Raw genomic sequence first — 19,755 nt, 5'->3', positions numbered from 1 at the left:
AAAACTCTTCTATAACTCATACCTAGGACAGAAGATTGCAGCACTTTATATGCTCTTATTCCCCAATATTTCAACTGTGCCCCATGATGATTTCTTACTGTGGTTGGAGTGATTTCCCTGCATGCATTGCAGCTATTAGAACTTTCAAACTAAGCAGCCTATATCCCTGCCTACCTTCATGCCTCCAGCTTCCACCCCGGACGCACCACACAATCCATTGTCTACAGCCAAGCACTGAGGTACAACCGCGTCTGCTCCAACCCCTCAGACAGAGACCAACACCTACAAGATCCTCACCAAGCATTCTCAAAACTACGATACCCGCACAAGGAAATAAGGAAACAAATCAACAGAGCCAGACGTGTACCCAGAAGCCTCCTGCTACAAAACAAGCCCAAGAAAGAAACCAACAGAACTCCACTGGCCATCACCTACCGTCCTCAGCTTAAACCTCTCCAACGCATCATCAGTGATCTACAACCCATCCTGGACAATGATCCCTCGCTTTCACAGACCTTGGCGGGCAGGCCAGTCCTCGCCCACAGACAACCTGCCAACCTTAAGCATATTCTCACCAGCAACCATGCACTGCACCATAACAACTCTAACTCAGGAACCAATCCATGCAACAAACCTCAATGCCAACTCTGCCCACATATCTACACCAACAACACCATCACTGGACCTAACCAGATCAGCTACAACATCACAGGTTCATTCATCTGCACGTCCACCAATGTTATATATGCCATCATGTGCCAGCAATGCCCCTCTGCTATGTACATTGGCCAAACCGGACAGTCACTACGCAAGAGGATAAAGGGACACAAGTCAGCTATCAGGACTGGCAATATACAAAAACCTGTAGGAGAACACTTCAACCTCCCTGGCCACACAATAACAGATGTAAAGGTAGCCATCTTACAGCAAAAAAACTTCAGGACCAGACTCCAAAGAGAAACTGCTGAGCTTCAGTTCATTTGCAAATTTGACACCATCAGATCAGGATTAAACAAAGACTGTGACTGGCTAGCCAACTACAGAAGCAGTTTCTCCTCCCTTGGTGTTCACACTTCAGCTGCTAGCAGAGGACCTCACCCTCCCTGATTGAACTAACCTCGTTATCTCTAGACTGATTCTTGCCAGCATATTTATACCTGCCCCTGGAAATTTCCATTACATGCATCCGATGAAGTGGGCATTCACCCACGAAAGCTTATGCTCCAATACATCTGTTAGTCTTAAAGGTGCCACAGGACTCTCTGTTGCTTTTTACAGATCCAGGCTAACACGGTTACCCCTCTGAAGTTTAGGCATAGGCAACCCTGATTTTTATTATGACAGAGGTTCTCTCTGCACTACAGTTAGAACCATATTTGGGAATCCAGTTACAACATAGTTGTTCCCAGACATGTTATCGCACTCTATGGTTTTACCTGTGGTGACTAGAACAAGCCATGTTACAATCATGTTAAGGGAATTGTAATATAGTCCTGCAAGTATGGGGTAATAGCATGGCTCTGTGAATGCAGTTATAACTAGAGCTGGTCAAAAATTGGAATTTCTATCCAGTGGGGAAATTCTGATATTTTGACATCGTTTTAAGCCTAAATTGGGACAAGAAGTTGAAATACTGAAGTTTTTCATGGAACAACCAATTCTGTAAATGTTAAAACGTTTTATTTTCACTGAAATGTTTTGACAGTCCTGAATCTAAACATTTCATTTTGGTCTGTCGAAATGAATCAAAATGTTTTTGTTTGGCTTGATTTGATATTGAACTGCATCTGACTGAGATGCCACAGTGCCTCCTGGGAGTGGTGGTTCAGGTGTCTAATGTTCCCATTGTCCTCTATGGATCAGGGTCCCCATCCAGACTACAGTTCCCATGATGCATGGTGATTGTAGGACTCCCATGATGCCTGGTGACAGGTCAACAAGAGGGGAGACAGCTGTGCATCAAGGGAGATGTAGTCCAACCAGGGAGCCTAGCCCATAAGAAAAAATGAGGGCATGAGGCACCCAAACTACAACTCCCTTGGGGTACTGTGGCCATTTAGGCAGATGCAGATTAACGTCAAACTGACCTGAAATGAAACATTTTGATTCAGTGTGGCAATCCAAAATGTTTCAATTTGAGTTGACCTGAAACCCCCCAAAATTGTTTTGATTTTCCCAATGAAAAAAATAACACGTTTCAGCAAATTCAAAATTTTCTGTAGAAAAAAATGTTTGATGAAAAATTCTGAACCAGCTCTAGTTATAACTCCTTGTCTATTCTGGACTGGCCACCATGACTTAAAACCGATTCTAGATCCTCCACCTTCTCAGTGTATTTGCAGGCTGCACGCATTGTTACATGAACTGCAACATTTTACATAAAGTCAGATTGTGCGCTGCCCTTGCTCAGCCACAACAAGGGTCAAGGGAAGCACAAGAAGCCTCCCTCTACTAATGTGGCTGCTCAGGAGAAGTTCATAATAGTGGTCCCAGCTATGCTCATTCTTGATGTCCCCAAGGGAAGTGAGAGTGGATAGGGAGGACCCAAGGCTGTGGCCCAGCCCAGCCACCACACTAGCCTACAGAGCAGAGCCAGCGTGCAGGGGAAAGCAGTCTATGTCAGTCTAACGGTTGATTCAAATGATGCATCCCCTGTTCACAGAGTGCAGCATGGGGGAAGACTGTGTCTGCCCCTGGGGCAGTGTCCCCCATCGTCCTCAGGGAGGGTGCAACTCTGCATCCTCCCACACTTAGGCTTGTGGCTAGGTGCCTCACTTTAGGCTATGAATCCCATTGGATTTCAGTGGGATTTGGGTGCCTAACTCCCTTAGGCCCCTTTTAAAACCCCAGCCTTAGCCCATAGTATTCAGTAACACAGAAAAAGCCGCCACCAATGTGATCCAAGAAACAAACTGACTTATTAACACATCACTAAAAGCCAGCTTCAACACAGTCTGCTCATTCTGCTGCTGCCCGTTCTGCTGCCACTCTGAATATTTGATCTAACAGAGACTCTAGCAAGCACAGAGCACCAGAGTCCAACAGCTCATCTAGCTTCCTGATTATGGAGCTCATTGGCCTTTGCCCCATTTCTTCTCCAGCAGATCCCTGAACGCCATTCTTTTGTGCTTCCTAGTTAGACTCATCCTCTGCAAAATTCACGCTCAGTTAAGCTGCACACCTGCCATGGCTTTCTGTTTAGGCCACTGTGCTGTAGCTTTTACCCTCCTTATTACTCATATGTTATTACATTTGGCTGCAACTAATTCTTCACTTGCCAAGACGAGGAGACCCTGTTTCATTGCCCAACTATTGGAACTGCTGGTTCATTTGAACTCTACCACAGAGAGCCTCAAGGGAGGGTACTACAAACAAGATATTGAAACGGGGGCTTGCACTGTGTCATTGCTTTGGTATAATGCACTGTAAGATGGAAAAACAGAAATTCAAACGTCTTGTTTTTACAATCAGAAAATCCCATTGGAAAAAGCAAATCAGCATGCCTGATTGGAGCCAGCATTACTAATACAACGGGGAGGCTAATTCGTGCAACATTATTACTCTCACTGACACAGTAATTTTGCCAAATCAAGAAGGATTTGAGTTTTAGCCATCTAAGGGACAGATCCCATAAGTACAGAGCACCTCCTGTCAGGTAATAAAAACCTTAAACTCCCATGGAAATCAATGAGAGTTGAGGCTGCTCAGACCTGATGGGATCTGCATAGGGATAGTCCACCTGGCAGGGCATCCCCAACGCATCTACTCGGGGAGGTCTGAAAAGCAGCACTGAGTCACCAGCACTGACAGGATCTGGGGGGAAGCTGATTTTTTATGAGACTTTGGTGGCAGACCAGGGGATCTCTTTGTGAGAGAGGGGTTCACCAGCAGCATTCACTTCTCCCCTGCCCCAGATCCTAAAGTCTCCGTGAGAGTGGGGGTGCACAGGTGGTGCATGGACACACATTTTTGGGTCCTTTGCACAGAGTGTGAAAAGAAAAGTCCAAAGAGGAGGAGAGGATATTATCACATTCATTCTGTAAGCGGAAGAGAGGCTCAATATGTTCAGTACCAACTCACAGCTGATGCTACACCTAATAGCAGCACTGAAATTGCAGGATGACGTTTATACTGCCAGTGGCATAATTTATTGTTTTTTAGCTACCCAAGGTAATTCCTCCAAGGTAATAAATCGACATGTCACTAACAAAATATTCACTTTGCCAGCTGTGTTCCATTTTATAGCCATAGGTTTAAAGCTTCCTGAGAAAGGTTCATTGAGCACCATTTTACATTAACAACTCAAGGAGGAGAAAGGAAATGAGATTATGCAATTTTTGTTACAAAAATAAAAGATGAAAAATATTGGATTCTTTTTTATTTTGTTGTTTTGTATCTTTTACATCACTCCTTGTCTGTCTCTCTTGTTCGTTCAACAGCTCAGGGCAGCACTAATACCGAGTCACCAAAGTGGTCCTGTTCTAGGTCTAGTTCCCTCAGCCTTGACACGAATACATTAGGACAAGGTCAGGACTTTTTCAGCTCTTTGATTACTGACTCAAAGAAGAATGCTCAACATCCCGGACCCTTGGAGAGACAGGGAAGGACACCATCAGCAGCTGAAGACATCATCTCTTCTGCATCCAGGCACAGGTGCTGTGTTAAGCCATCAGATGTCTAAAGACTTCATTTGTTTTAGTAGTAGGACTCTGTAATTGTGTTTTTATGGGGAACTTCTTTTCATTTTATTTCTGAAGGGCAGAGATGGTGTGCCTATACAGCCCTCTGTAATATCTCCATTAGGTAAGCAGTAAGACAGCACTTAGAACATAAGAACGGCCATACTGGGTCAGACCAAAGGTCCATCTAGCCCAGTATCCTGTCTACCGGCAGTGGCCAATGCCAGGTGCCCCAGAGGGAGTGAACCTAACAGGTAATGTTCAAGTGATCTCTCTTCTGCCATTCATCTCCAGCCTCTGACAAACAGAGGCTAGGGACACCATTCCTTACCCATCCTGGCTAATAGCCATTAATGGACTTAACCTCCATGAATTTATCCAGTTCTCTTTTAAACTCTGTTATAGTCCTAGCCTTCACAACATCCTCAGGCAAGGAGTTCCACAAGTTGACTGTGCGCTGTGTGAAGAAGAACTTCCTTTTATTTGTTTTAAATCTGCTGCCCATTAATTTCATTTGGTGGCCCCTAGTTCTTGTATTATGGGAATAAGTAAATAACTTTTCCTTATCTACTTTCTCTACATCACTCATGATTTTATATACTCTATCATATCCCCCCTTAGTCTCCTCTTTTCCAAGCTGAAAAGTCCTAACCTCTTTAATCTCTCCTCATAAGAGAGAAAGGCCAAGCAATTATCCACAAGACATGGGAGAATGTCAAAGGTTTGAAGGTTTTGTGACGGGTTGGGTCACAGATACCCCCTTGGGACTGCCACCTGATGTGTTGGGACCACCTCTGAGCCCATTTTCCCTAGCAGCTTGGGACTTCAGTACCCTGCCTTGTTGAGCCAGACACACTAGCCTGCTACAAACACAGACCCAGATCTGAACCACGTCCCCCAAAAGCTGCAGGCTTAACTGAAAACAGCTTAAGAAGTGCTCTTGGCTCTAGCACCCAGTCACCCAGTTCCCAATGGGATCCAAACCCCAAATAAATCCATTTTACTCTGTATAAAGCTTATACAGGGTAAACTCATAAATTGTTCGCCCTCTATAACACTGATAGAGAGATATCCACAGCTGTTTTCTCCCCAGGAATTAATTACTTGCTCTGGGTTAATTAATAAGTAAAAAGAGATTATTAAATATAAAAAGTAGGATTTAAGTGGTTCCAAGTAATAACAGACAGAATGAAGTAAGTTACCAAGCAAAATAAAATAAAACACGCAAGTCTAAGCCTAATACAGTAGGAAACTGAATGCAGGTAAATCTCATCCTCAGAGATGTTCTAATGAGCTTCTTTGACAGACGAGACTTCTTCCTAGTTTGGGTCCAGCAATCACTCACACCCCTGTAGTTACTGTCCTTTGTTCCAGTTTCTTTCAGGCATCTCTTTGGGGTTGAGAGGCTATCTTTTGAGCTGTCTTTTGTCTGAAGACAAAATGGAGGGGCTTCCGGGGCCTTTTATATTCTCTCTCTTGAGCAACATCACAGCCACAAGATGGGATTTCTAGCCACCTGGGCAAGTCACATGTCTATGAATGATTCTGCTTTTTGCAGGCCAACACCATTGTTTACATGTTAGTTTGAACATTCCCAGGAAAGCTCAGATGTAGACTGGCGTCTCTCAAAGTCCATAGTTAGTTAAGTACTCCCAATTACTTGAATAACCCCTTCTCACTATGTTGAACAAATCTGTCTATGTGCTTCCTACAGCAAACACTTTAAATACAAGCATAGAGCCAACGCTCAGAACTTCAGATATAAAAATGATACATGCATACAAATAGGATGGATGAATATATTCAGTAGATCATAACCTTTGCAAAGATATGTTACATGGCATATCTAGCATAAAATATATTCCAGTTATGTGATATTTACACTCATAAGCATATTTCTATAAAGCATTATGGGGTGCAACATCACAGGTTTGCTTAAGATAAGTCACCAAAAGTGTAGAGGTCAGACTCAGTCCTGCACAGCAGCTGCCCCAGAGGTGGAATTCACCCTAGGTATCATGACCTACAGGTTTTGAAACCACGTCTGCGGGGCTCCTAGGGGGTCATCACGCTCCAACCCTCCACCCAGTGGTTTATTGGCATCAGCTAGAATCAGGTCTCCTTGAAGCCTACTTCAATTAGGAGGCTCCACCATGGGTCCTGATTGGTGAAATACCAGAGCTCCTGATTGTCTCATTTCCCCTACTTAAGCCAGGAGGAACAGGAAGTCATCTGTACAACTGGGCTCCACCCTGCTTTGGACTGCTCAGCCAGTGCTGCCTGCTCTTGTGTCCTGGTACTGACCTCCTCGTTTCTTGACCCAGCCTGATTTCTCGTATCTTACTCATGTTTCCTGACCTTCTGGTTCTGGCTGGTGTGGGGATCAGGCCCTATGCTAACCATGAAACCCATCTGCCTACTTTACAGCCCTGATGTTGGGAGAGTACAGCAATTATATTCACCATCCTTCTTTCAGAGTTTTGTTGCAGGAGGGTCACTAACAAACTCTGGTTAGTGCTCTAGAGGGGCCTTTCTGGTGGAGGCTGCCCAGAAAAGGAACTGAAACTTTGCATCTCCTGGCTGGTTTGGTCCCACTCTCTCTTGGGCTTGACCTGCTCATTTTTGGTAGCTCCAGGCCCATGAATGGAACTGGGGCTGCAAGTGGCTTGTGGGGGGGTCCCACAGTTTGGGTTGGACCAGCAGAACCTGAGGTAACCCAGGGAATGAACTCAGCCCTAGATGGTTAGACAAGGCTAGTCCAAATTTATCCAAACCTACTGAGAGCCATATCATAAAATATATTGGCCCCAGGGATAAACTCGTTATCCCAATATATTTTCCTTACATCTCTAATTTAGAATCTTAGATATTAGAGATGGGGAAGACCTACTGGGCCAGATCTTCAATTGGTGTAAATTGTCACAGATCCATCAGCTGCAATGGAGTTAGGACAAGTGACACCAGCTGAGGATCTGCCCCATTAGGTCCAGTGCATCCCATACCCACGTGGATTGTCCCGTACAGTATATTTTCTAGCACTTTGTCCAATACAGATCATGTTTGAGGCCCAGACATCTTAATGTTAGGAAGCTTTTCCTGATATTCAGCCTAAATTTCCCCCTTTTTAATTTCATCCCATTGCATTTAGTTGAATCCCCTTGTACCAAGCTAAATAATTCTTCTGCCTTCTTGTACTTCCCAGCCCTCAAGCATATCTGCTCTATTACCATGTCTCTCTTTCCCCTTAGTGATTCACTAGCTAAACCATATGTATTTAACTCTTTTCTCAGAAATCAATCCCGCCAGCCCCTGAATCCGCTTTTTCTGAACCTTTCTAGAATACCTTCCAAAATGTCAATATTTTTTCTGCTAACTAAGTGCCCAGAAATGAACACTGTGCCTGATTCTGATCTCACTTACACCAACATAAACCAACAGCAATTTCTTTCTAGTCCGTGGAGTTACACTAGTGTATGTGAGAGGAGAATCAGGATCAATATTGCAGGTGGTTCTTCCACAGAGCTGTCCAAAGGGAATCTATTACCTCCTTGCTCCCTACTTTGCATATGCAGCCACAATTGGAACAGCTTTTTTCCCCTTACAGTGTCACATTAACTATCCTTATTCTAGCCTTTCAGCATTACTGTTTTCCAGGTTTTTCCCTGCCAGTGCATTTTATGCTTTTGATTATTTCCCCCGTTTGTGTTATTTCTCTGTCCCTGGTTTTCTCTTCCTATCACGCATCTGCCGCCCAATTTAGCATTATCTGCATATTTTATTAACCAGCTGTTTTACTTCCTCTTCCAAATCATAAGTGAACATGTTCCATGAGACGGGACCTGACACCATCCTGTAGGGGACCCCCACACACAAACACACAAGACACTTCCTCATGGTTTATCATTATTATTTGTTTACAGTCTCTCAGTCAGTTCATGTGACAGTATTTATACCCAAGACAACAGGAACTAATACTCTGAGAAAATTCTATAACAAATGCTTTATTCAATTCCAAATCTATGTTACCTGCTGCTTTCCCTTTCTCGTTAATTTTATAATGCTTGCAATTTTATAGACATTTCTCTAGAAGATAAGATCTTCATAAATCCATGGCACTTACTGCTTGTGTTTCTATAACTAGACCTGTGTAATTCAGGACATTATGTGTATAGCTATGAAAAAATACCTTTGAAGGCCAGTTAGAAAGCTGAAATTGTTTCCAGAATTCTACAGCATTTCCAAATCCTGAGATATGCCCTACTGTTTGACTGGGCAAGAGCAGGAAAAGTCTAGCTAAATGCAGAAAGATAAGAGCTTACTTTCTCCTTCATGAATTTCCTTGTATTGTGAGAACTGTTTTCCAGTGGGGGATTATCACATCTCGTCTCACACAGAAAGCAGGAGAAATAATTAGTTCTGCTAATTGTAGAAGATAAAGAGTAAAATGTGGTGACAGTTCAATTTGTGTGTTGTTAAACTTGTTTAATGCATGAAATAGGCAATTTTTTAAAAATTCTCATTTGATTAATTACTGACCATCATGACATTCAACTGCACCGGCACACCAACTCCCTTTTGAGCACACCCACATTAAATTTTAAAAATACGCTCACTCTCAATACCCACCTATATAATAGGGCTGCCTGCGCCAGCAGGGGACTAGACTTGGTGACCCAAGAAGTCCCTACCAATCCTATGTCCCTATGTTCCTATCAATTTGATGTTCCCATCAAATAAAATTACGCTGCAATGCACAATCATAACTCCAGCCTGTTGATTTATAATTGTATTATATAACATATTATGAATAGACATGAAATGGGGTGTATACACATTTCAATAGTATTTCTGTATAGCTGTGTTTAGTAGTGTGTATTTTTTGATGGAAGGCACGTCGTCTCTAATATTATTTAGTACACAAATTTTGTAGAAGTTTGTGTTTCTGATAAACTAAGATATTTTAATCAGCAGTGTGATTTTATAATTTTTAATTCACTTTAAATTCGTTTGCTGTGCGGTATGCAACAATGCTACGGTTGTAATTTTACGGTTGCAATTATTACTAAATTATTAAATAATGGAGCGGTGAAAGGTCAGAGTTGAGGCTGTGCACTGCAGTGAGATTTTCAGTTTTTTTCATGTATGCAGCCAAGGTAGTAGTATTGTTGAACCAAAAGTATTAGAGTATAATGACAATAGTGGCCTAATGTTTGGAGACTGGGATTGTGTTGGATGTGAACGTTGTCTTTTAACTTTTTCCTGCTGTTCATACTTGAGCAAACCAAGTGCGTGCCGGGGCGGCCTGCTGGTCGCTGTGGGGGCGGCAATCAGGGAGCCTTCGGCAGCATGCCTGCGGGAGGTCCGCCGGTCCCGCAGCTTCGGCGGCAATTTGGTGGCGGGTACGCCAAAGCCGCGGGACCGGCTGACCTCCCACAGACATGCCGCCGAATCCACATTACCAGCGGACCTCCCACAGGCGCACCGCCGAAAGCCGCCTGACTGCTGTGCTTGAGGCGGCAAAATACATAGAGCCGCCCCTGATGATTAGAGCTCCTAGGCACTACGATAATACAAATAAATAATAATGATGAATGATACCAGACCAGAAGGGCAGCATTTTACCCTAGCTTTGCATTAGTTTAAATCATGGTTCACAGTGCAAGGTACCATAGAGAATCAGGCCCTTTTTTCCTATGGGAAGCTCCCTAAAGGACTCCCGCTGCTGATGGGAGGAGCAAACAAACTTGTATGCGTGTTCTCTGCCCAGAGAGAGAAGGGACTCAACAGAGGGCCCAAAGATGCAGCAAAGGGAAAGGAAGGGAGGGTTTCCTACATGCTGCGTAGCACAGTATTGTGCTCAGTAAGCATGTATTCTTAGTTTCTGTTGGGGGAGATCAGGGACAGCTCCCCCGCCCCCCTTCATATCTGTCACTAGGTGCTGCAGACTGCAGGCAGCCTCTCAGTCATGTGCAAGCATGACTCCCTACTGTGCAGCATGAATGAATTTTTGGGTGGGTGGGTTGTTTTTGCCACTCATCAATTATTATTTTGCCACCTTACACAGACTCATGTCTATTTGTGCTGTAGGGCCAGGCTTGAATACAGGCACAAACACCTACATATTAGACTTATCAGCAAAACAGAAGGCGGCATGCATAGCCAGGGGAAAGACTTTACACAGACAGGAGACACAGACAAGACATTACAACAAGGGCTAAACAATTAACTAAATCACAGTGGCTGTCTCATGGAAAATTGGATGATTCCTCAGACTTCTTTCACAACTTGTCTGATAAGATCAGTAATGAGCATTATAGTCCAGAACTGTGTTTTAAAAAGAGCTTTCTTGACATGTAAGTTGCTTAGAAGAGGACCGCTCCAGAGAGAAATTTATTTTCCAGTGCTTGCCGAAGATAAAGTGCTCCTCTGCTCACTCGAGGAGTTCCTCTGCTTTCTGCAGATAAATCACAGACCCTTGTTTGCTACATGTCTGAAACGAAAGAGAGAATAGGTCTTAATTGTTTTAACATGTATCAAAGGGGTAGCCGTGTTAGTCTGGATCTGTAAGAGCAGCAAAGAGTCCTGTGGCACCTTGTAGACTAACAGACGTATAGGAGCATGAGCTTTCGTGGGTGAATACATCCGAAGAAGTGGGTATTCACCCACGAAAACTCATGCTCCAATACGTCTGTTAGTCTATAAGGTGCCACAGGACTCTGCTTGTTTTAATGTGGTGTCTCTTGGACATTGGTTAATAGTACAACTTCCCTTTCCTCCACAAAGGAAAATAAAAATGAGGGACAGGTGGAAATCAAGAAAGGAGGAAGGAAAGGAGGGAGAAAATACATAGATGAAGTCAATGACTGAGATTTTCAAAACTGACAAGGGGATTTAGCCACACAACTCCCATGAATTTTAATGGCCAGACTGTGTGGCCAGCCTTAAAAATATTAACCGACATACATTTCGAAAATACAAATAGCAAACTGTGATGATTCATTTTTTTTAAAAGTACCAATTAATTTCTGATGGTAATGGGGGCCCGAAAATATGTAAGATAGCTAGTATGTGTTGATATATGTAAAGCACACTGAATTTTTCAAATGAAAGGGTCTATGTAAAGTGCAGATTATTACTGTTGTAAATAGTCTGCATACAGTATGTTTATTATGCAGACATCAGGGCAGGCTGTTATAGTTAAAGGCATGTGTATTTCATTTGTGAAATGCTTTTAAACCTTTGATTCTACTTTTATTATTTAGTGCTATTGGCAACTTAAAAATAGCAGAAGTTCATTCGGGTGGTCATTTTGTGAAGATCCTTAACTGTTCCCCTGATAAAGAGGAGGGCATTGGGGAGTATACACTCCAGCAAAATGTCAGCGGCCATCCAGTAACAGTATTCAAATTCCCACCAAGGATCAGAATGAAGGCCAATTCTACTGTAACCGTGAGTACAGAAGAGGAAAATGCCAAATGAACACCGAGGGGATAGCTAAGAATTTACCTTCCGTAACTTAGCTGCTCCTCATCAACTGTAATGCAAGGTCAAAATTTCAAACCTAAAATGCTTGAAGTCAGGCTCATAAATCCATATTTTCAGAAGTCTGAGCACTCACAAATCCCGCTGAACTCAATGGGAGCTGCTAGAGCTCAGCACCTTTGAAAATCAGGGCACTTTTATTTAGGTGCCTAAGTGTGGATTTAGGAGCCCAACTTTCAAAATTCTGCAGAAAGTTTGAAGATTCTGACCTGATATCATAAAGAATCTTCCCCGTTTCCCACTCTCCCCTCTAAGCATTGCTTCTGTAAGATCTCTCCATACTGCAACATAATTTTCAGAAATTGGTCTGAACTGAAACCCTGGATCTGAAGGTCAATCTTTTAGAATGCTGCTTGCAAAAGTAAGTTAGGATCATTTTACACAAGAAAAATGTTTTCATCATGGTTCCTGTTGCTTTGCAGAGCATGATGCAGAGATGTTGTTAACATCTGTATAAAACTAAAGGAGAAAAGGAACTGCCTGTTCCCTCACTGGGAGGCTCCAGAATCAATCGTGGACTGGGATTGTAAAGGTCTATGTTGCAGGCCTATTAAAATACCCAGCATAAATAAAAAGAAATCACCTATTGTTAATCTGACTCTTAGCAATATTGGCTAAAAATCCCCCAAAACCTAATGTAAGTGCCTGAAAAATATGCCCTCATTATTATCTCTATTAATCCACTAGAGCAGGTCTTCATGACAATAAGTATAACCAAGCCTTTGCTACAGATCTTGAAATGCAGTCCCTTCAGTTTTGATTTCATGGAGAAAAGCCTTGAGAGAGGGAAATCTGCTGCTTCTTACTGAGTCTACACACTTCATAAACATCCAAGGACCATCCTTTCTATATCTGATTACTTCCTTTGGATTGTTGCAGGTATGGACAGCGGATGCTAAAGTGCTTCATAAACCTCCATCAGATTTCCTTTGGAAGGAGCAAGATAGGTTTAAAACAGGGCCAGAGTGCACTACCATTCTTTGTGGACCTAATGGTCAAGTGAGTGTTCTGATTCTCATGAGCTGTTTGTCATGTAATTAATAGAATTGCTAAATTTTCTACTCATCCTTCTTAAAAGGATGGCCGGATGTAAGGATAATTGTAAAGAGTAGCAATGGCATGAAGAGTTTTGGCAAGCAAATAACCCAAGAAAGTGCCAACGAGCAGGTGTACTGGTATGTGGAGTCTTGAAGCTTAACAAACCCAACGTTCCGGGTACATTGAATATGTAGCATTAAATAATCGCACTTTACAAGTGCGACAGGACAAAGGCTTTCCCCCAGTGTCACCCACTCCATACCTTTTTGAAGTCTGGACTTGACTATATAGTGCTAGATCCTGTTGACAGTAATGCGTCTATTCATGTGCCTAAAGGTAAACGAGCATAAGTGCTTAGCTGGATCAGGGCCACAGTACTGAGCACTTTGCAGGAGTGAGCCCATGAGCCCTAATTGAGCAAATTACATAATGTGGGTAAATCTTGGCTGTGAATCTTGCTTGGGTTTACAAGTTAATTACTGAGACCTTGAGGACTAAAGAAAGGGGCTAGATAGACAGGCTGGCACTATGAAGGTCTACTATGCATAGAACAGGTACAACATGGGCCCTGGCAGTGCAAGTTTTCTTCAGATCTCCTTGCCAGTGTGCTTCTTCCTTAAACTGGAGAGCCCCCCCGCCCCCCGCCCTAGGGGTGAGAAGTTCAGCTATCCATGTCTATTCAGTCCAGGGGCAAATCCTTTAGCAATTGCCAACAATATTGGCAGTTGTGGTGGGTTTTGTGAGGTGGACCTTTGTCCACTTAGAAATGAGACTGAAACCAGACTTAGAGTGTGTCTAAGCAGCAAACTAAAACCCGCATTGGCTCGTGCCTGCCGACTCAGGCTCACGGGGCTCGAGCTGCGGGGCTGTTTCACTGCTGTGCAGACGTCCGGGCTCGGGCTTAGGCTCAGGCTGGAGTCCAGGTTCTGGGAGCCTCCCATCCTGCAGGGTCACAGAGCCCAGGCTCCAGCCCGAGCCCAGACGTCTACCCAGCAATGAAACAGCCCCACAGCCCCCATGAGCCTGAGTCGGCTGGCGTGGGCCAGCCACAGGTTTTTCTTTGCTGTGTAGACATATCCTAAAAGTAATCTAGTGGCAATGATTTTTTGGCCATTTCTAGCCTGAGCCAGACTTGAACCAGTGACCTGGAGACCAATTTCCTCAAACTATCCAGTCTCCCTTGTACAGTATTAATCTAATTTACTTGATACAACCTGTTTTTTATTCAGATTTTGATATTGTTTTCCCCTCTCTTCTTCCTTAGTTTGGCCAAACTTGCCATTGCGTTGGTAATGTGTTTGTTTAATTTAAGTCAAGCAGTTGAATTGCAAAGCTGTTACATTATGAATCCACCCTATAATTTTAAGAACTGAAAATGGATTTTAAAGATGAAATCAATGGCTGTGATTTGATGCCTGGCCATTATTCTCTGGCTCACACCCTTGAATATAGTCAGCTCAAAAAGATCATAGAACCTTTACCTCCCATGCCTCCTCGCCTCTTTCTTCCCTCACCCCCCGCACACACTATTCCTTATATAACAGAAACAATAAACTTGATGGTTAAATGAAGTAACTGAATGAGTGTGTTTTTTTCTTCAGGCTGTTGCTTGGTACACACCTATTCACTGGAACAGAAAGCAAGGATGGAAAGAGCGAGAAGATGATGAATACCTTAGGAGCAGCAAAAAGCCAATTATACCAACAAAAATGCAAAGAGATGAATGGGAAAAGGAACCAGAGTGTCTGACAATTGATAAAGAACAGGAAGGGGCTGTCCAAGGTCAAACAGAGGAAAGCGGACCAGTTTTCATTAAAAGGTAACCATCCATCTATTGACTGTACTCCATCGTTATAATATAGCACTATTCCTGGCTGGTTGTGGAAGCAAATGAGCATCTTGCAAAGAAAGTTGTTACTAGGATTGGGTGAATTGGGCAGGATAAAATAAGAACTGACTCGAATCTTCAAACAAAATCCAAACCAAACTTTGTTTTAGGTTCCATGCAAGAGAGCAATAGTTTCAGTCAATGAAGTAATGGGACATTTTGCAAGAAAACCTGAGTTCATTATATATTATTCACTCACTGAGCACACAAAAGTGTGCCAGGCAACATCCAGACAGAAAAGACACATTCACTGCCTCAAAGAGTTTATAGTCTAAAGGTTGTGATGTTCATAGAATTATTCACACTAGTTTGTGAAAAAGGTGTATCTAAAACTCATAGTTTCCTGCTCCAGCGCAATGCATCTTAATCTAGGCCATCGGGTATTTTGAAGGGGAAGAGCAGCATAGGCAGAGATTTAGTTGTTGGATCCTTGCAGCATGCTTATAATTTGACCAAACCTGGGCAGATTTTTTAATGAGGACAGTAAAAGGCCCCTCTCTGCCCCCAGGAGTATTCCTCTGCTAAATTTCAACCTTCTGCTCCAAGCTGTGGCTAGAGCTGTTTAAAAGAGTTCAAAAAAATTTAACATTGGCCAAACTAACCAGTGTTCTTGGAAATGGTTGAACAGTTTTGCTTAAATTTCCAAAGAAATTCAACCTGAATCAAAGAGTCAGTATGGAAAATTTCAGCCCAAAGGGTTAAAGTTTGGCAAAATTATAAACAACTGTAAATAAGGGATTATAATAAAGTGTTAGACAGCCTTAATATAGATGCTACTACTGCTCCACCTATAATACAAGTTATATAAAATATATGTGTACTATACATATATATTAAGATATATACAATATACAGAATACAATCATTTGTATTTCTGTTTACAGAGAAAAAAAGATCCCAGCAACCCTGTTCCCTACTCAGAATTCTTGGTGCCGAAGTCCAGCCTCTCCCACGCACCCTCACTTTTCTCTGCTCAGACCATTAACCATGGGCAATGATGGCAGCAGTCTATGCAGGCAGTCCAGGTGTCAGTCAGCAAAACCTGACCCAGCACCAGGTGAGTTAGAGAGCAGTGCTCGTAGAAGGTTCAAGATGCAAGATATTGTTTTCAATAGGCAGAAACGTTTTGAAATTTGCTGGAAGAAAAAGATCAGTAGTTCTGCAGTAGTAATGTATATGTGTTATCACTCGTATCATACACTTATCCTGCATGTATAGGTTTTTAAAAATAAGTGTTCCATGAGGTTGTTGTTGTTGTTTTTGATATGAGTTGTTTACTGTTAGGATTGACTCTTTTTAGAAAATCATAATACCAAGATTCAGTGAGAGAGAGACACTTGTATTGACTATGAGTTGTTAATTAGGCATTGGTGAGCATCCTGTGTTTAACTCTGGTATTTCAAACCCAGGAAGTTATTGACAGACTGGAAGGAATTCAGACAAGAGCACCACCATGAAGAGATTGATTTATGAGGAAAGATTAAGAAGTTGTCACAGTTGAGGGCAACTGCATCTGTATTTCCCCCTCTGTGGTCCAGCAATGGCATCCACTCTTAGGCTTCCGGCCCCCCCAGCCATCACATCTCTTAAATAGAGACATACCTTTCTCTCTCCTCCTCTCCTGATTGGGGTTTTTCCAGGCTGCATAGTTTCCTGCCTACACTGTGAATAGCCCAGCTAGTCAGCACGCCTGCTTTGCCTTCTCCTCAGAGGCTATAAACAGCATAATGGCCCACAGTTAAGTTACCACACAGCTCTTTCCAAAGAAGCACATTTATTTTTAAGGTAAAAGCATTACACAGAAAAGTTATTAAAAACAAAGGAATCTATATCATTCTAATAAGTTTGCAAGAGATCACCCCTCATTCCAACAAGGGTTCTGACAGGTACACAGTCGTTCAAACCCCAGATAGGGATTTTTCTGTTGTTACAAGTTCATAACCACCTTGGCTCAGAACAAGGTCGCCCATGAATAGGTCAAGTCCTTCCAACTTTTCCCAGGAAGGATTTGGGCCTACCTTGGACAGATGGTCCTGTCCATTTGCTGGATCAGAAAACAGGCCCTGAGTCTTTGTCTGGTAGTCTCTAGAGAATCCAGTTTATGCAAGTCTGTCCAGGTGGTGGTACCTCTTCAGAGCTGTTGCACGCTGAGTGAATTTGCCTAATCGCTCTACCCACTTCTGCTGTTCTTAATTCCTGGAGGGCTGTGGTAAGCCTCGCCTATTGAATTACATACACTCCATGGCCCACAGTGATACATACAATTAATACAATAAGATCTCCCAAAGATATTGCAGAAAATTCCCATGTCTGTCACAGAAGTAAATATGTTTGACAACCAAGGGACAGACATGATAACTGCCAAATGTTTGGAAAGATAAAAACACCAAGGAGGGAGTAGAAGTATCTGACATGGTCCCAGATAATATAGCTAGGAGAAATGGGACCAAATTTAGCACAGGAAGTTCTAGGCTGAATGTTTCTTACCAATGAGCTCTAGTAGTCTGTAATATAGTTTCCCAGTGGTAGTGGTGAAGATTTCACCTGAGATTTTTAAAGCCATTGTGCTAGGGTGCTGAACAAACACAGAACAACATTATGGTCCCTGCTCCAAAGAGCTTACAGTCTGGTGGTTTTCATTATACATATAAACATCTGGTGCTTTTACAAAAATCCTGCGAAGAACTTGGCCTCAATGATATCTTAGCAATGGGTTCCACAGGCTAATTGTGTTTATAAAAAACATAAGCTCTCTGAGGCAGGGACTGTCTCTTTATTGTATGTATGTAATATGCCTAGTACAAAGGAACCCTGGTAAGATGCTGCTTACTAGGAATACAATAATAATGTATACAAATGTCTTTTCTTTTATCAATTTCAAATTTGTTGCCTTGCAGTTTCCTTGAATGTCCCCTTGTACTTGTTTTGGAGGAAGAGTAAAAAGGAATGCCAATTTTCCTTTTTATATACCATTCATTATTTTGTATATGTCTGTTGTGTCCCCTCTTCCTCATCACTTCTCTAAACTCAATAGTCTTTTCAGTCACTCTTCATATGGAAGTTTTTTCCATATAGATAATAAATGTTGTCACCAATCTCTGAACCACTTCTATTTCTGCTACATCCTTTTTGAGATAATAATAACAGCACAGTACTCCAGGGGAGGCTGTACCATAGATTTGCACAGTGACATCATAATATTTTCAATATTATCTTACATCCTATTTCTTATGCACCCTAACATTTTCCCTTTTTGACTGACACTGCACATGGAACAGAGGTTTCGTTGAGCTGTCCACAATGACATCCAGGTCTTGTTCCTGAGTGGTTATGGTTAATATACAGTACGGTTAATATACAGTACAGTTACCATACAGTAAGGTATATGAATAGTTATTCCTTGCAATGTTTATTTATCAGCATCAAATTTCATCAGCCTGTCCATTCGCTTAACTTTGCTAGCTCCTTCTGAAGTTCCTCACAGTTTTCTCTAACATTGACCCACCTAAATATTTTTGTGTCAACTGCAAATGTTTTCACTTCAACTCTAACTTGCTTTATTTGACTGAGGAATAATGTATTTCCTGCTTATACTGTAGATCTGCCTAATTATTATTCCTTTACACTTAGGGTGACCAGATGTCCCAATTTTATAAGGACAGTCCTGATTTTTGGATCTTTTTCTTATATAGGCTCCTATTACCCCCCACCTCCTGTCCCGATTTTTCACACTTGCTGTCTGGTCACCCTATTTACACTTGATGCATTAAGTGTCCCCTCCTTCCCTTCAGCCTCCCCTGTGGGACGGGGAAGCAGCTACTTTGACACAGCTCACAAGTTCCAAAGGGACTTTCTTGATATTTCAGTTTTATCACACAGTTCAATGTATCTCCCTTGTTCCCCAGAAAAGTGCCACACTGGTTCTTTATTTTGTTGTTGCTGCTGTTGAATTTCGCTCTGAATCAAAATATTAAGCTGTGAACTTTTCAATGGGTTTACAAATAGCCAGGGCATGCATTGAAATCAAGCACTTTGAAGTCTCAGCCAAACACAAGAAGTTTCGTCAATCAGAATTTTTTCACGTCTCCAGTTGCTGAGAAACACTAATTAAACATTCAGTGGCAAATGGAGAATGAGGGGTAGGAAGGGAGAGGATTTAGCACACATTTTCTATAAAAGGAGCCTTGCATTGCCCACACCCCTCATCTTTATGCAGTGAAGCAAGCTCATTTTTTATTCCCTGTTATTTTTCCCCTTCTGTCTTTTTGTCACAAACACACAGGGCTCAGTTTTCCACCCCTCACTCACTTGGAGGAGCTCTTACTTTCATGAGCTGCCTCAGTGACTTTTGGAGTCAGTGGGACTGCCCATGGAAGTTCTAGTTAAAATGAGTAACGGTTGCAGAATCAGACCCATATCTTTTATTGTAGGATGCTGACATATGACAGACAGGGCTGTGTGATAAAATGTGCCCTTGTAAATGAGGTTATATAAACACACTGTTGCACTTATGGAATAAACTGTACTAGGCGCATATATAATGACAGTGTGAAGGCTAAACAAGTGATTATGGCAACAGCACAGGGAAAGAAACTTTGTTTTCTCAGA

The 19,755-nt window shown here is 42.4% G+C and overlaps 1 protein-coding gene across 6 annotated transcripts in view; it reads left to right on the top strand.

The window, feature by feature from the left end:
• LMNTD1 (lamin tail domain containing 1) overlaps positions 1 to 19,755 on the top strand; it is a 295,746-nt gene that overhangs the window by 222,945 nt on the left and 53,046 nt on the right. For 4 of the 6 annotated variants that reach the window (XM_054037041.1, XM_054037060.1, XM_054037051.1 and 1 more), the window contains 5 exons: positions 4,440 to 4,653; positions 11,942 to 12,128; positions 13,101 to 13,220; positions 14,861 to 15,078; positions 16,032 to 16,204. In XM_054037041.1, coding sequence (XP_053893016.1) covers positions 4,440 to 4,653; positions 11,942 to 12,128; positions 13,101 to 13,220; positions 14,861 to 15,078; positions 16,032 to 16,204 — 912 coding nt within the window. The remainder of the gene's footprint in view (positions 1 to 4,439; positions 4,654 to 11,941; positions 12,129 to 13,100; positions 13,221 to 14,860; positions 15,079 to 16,031; positions 16,205 to 19,755) is intronic. The other 2 variants (XM_054037069.1, XM_054037078.1) reach the window with 1 other exon arrangement.

The sequence above is a fragment of the Malaclemys terrapin genome, chromosome 1 (genome assembly GCF_027887155.1).
Source record: "Malaclemys terrapin pileata isolate rMalTer1 chromosome 1, rMalTer1.hap1, whole genome shotgun sequence".
Lineage (NCBI taxonomy): Eukaryota > Metazoa > Chordata > Testudines > Emydidae > Malaclemys > Malaclemys terrapin.
Note: the sequence above shows the minus strand (reverse complement) of the source record. Positions and strands in the feature narration are given on the sequence as shown.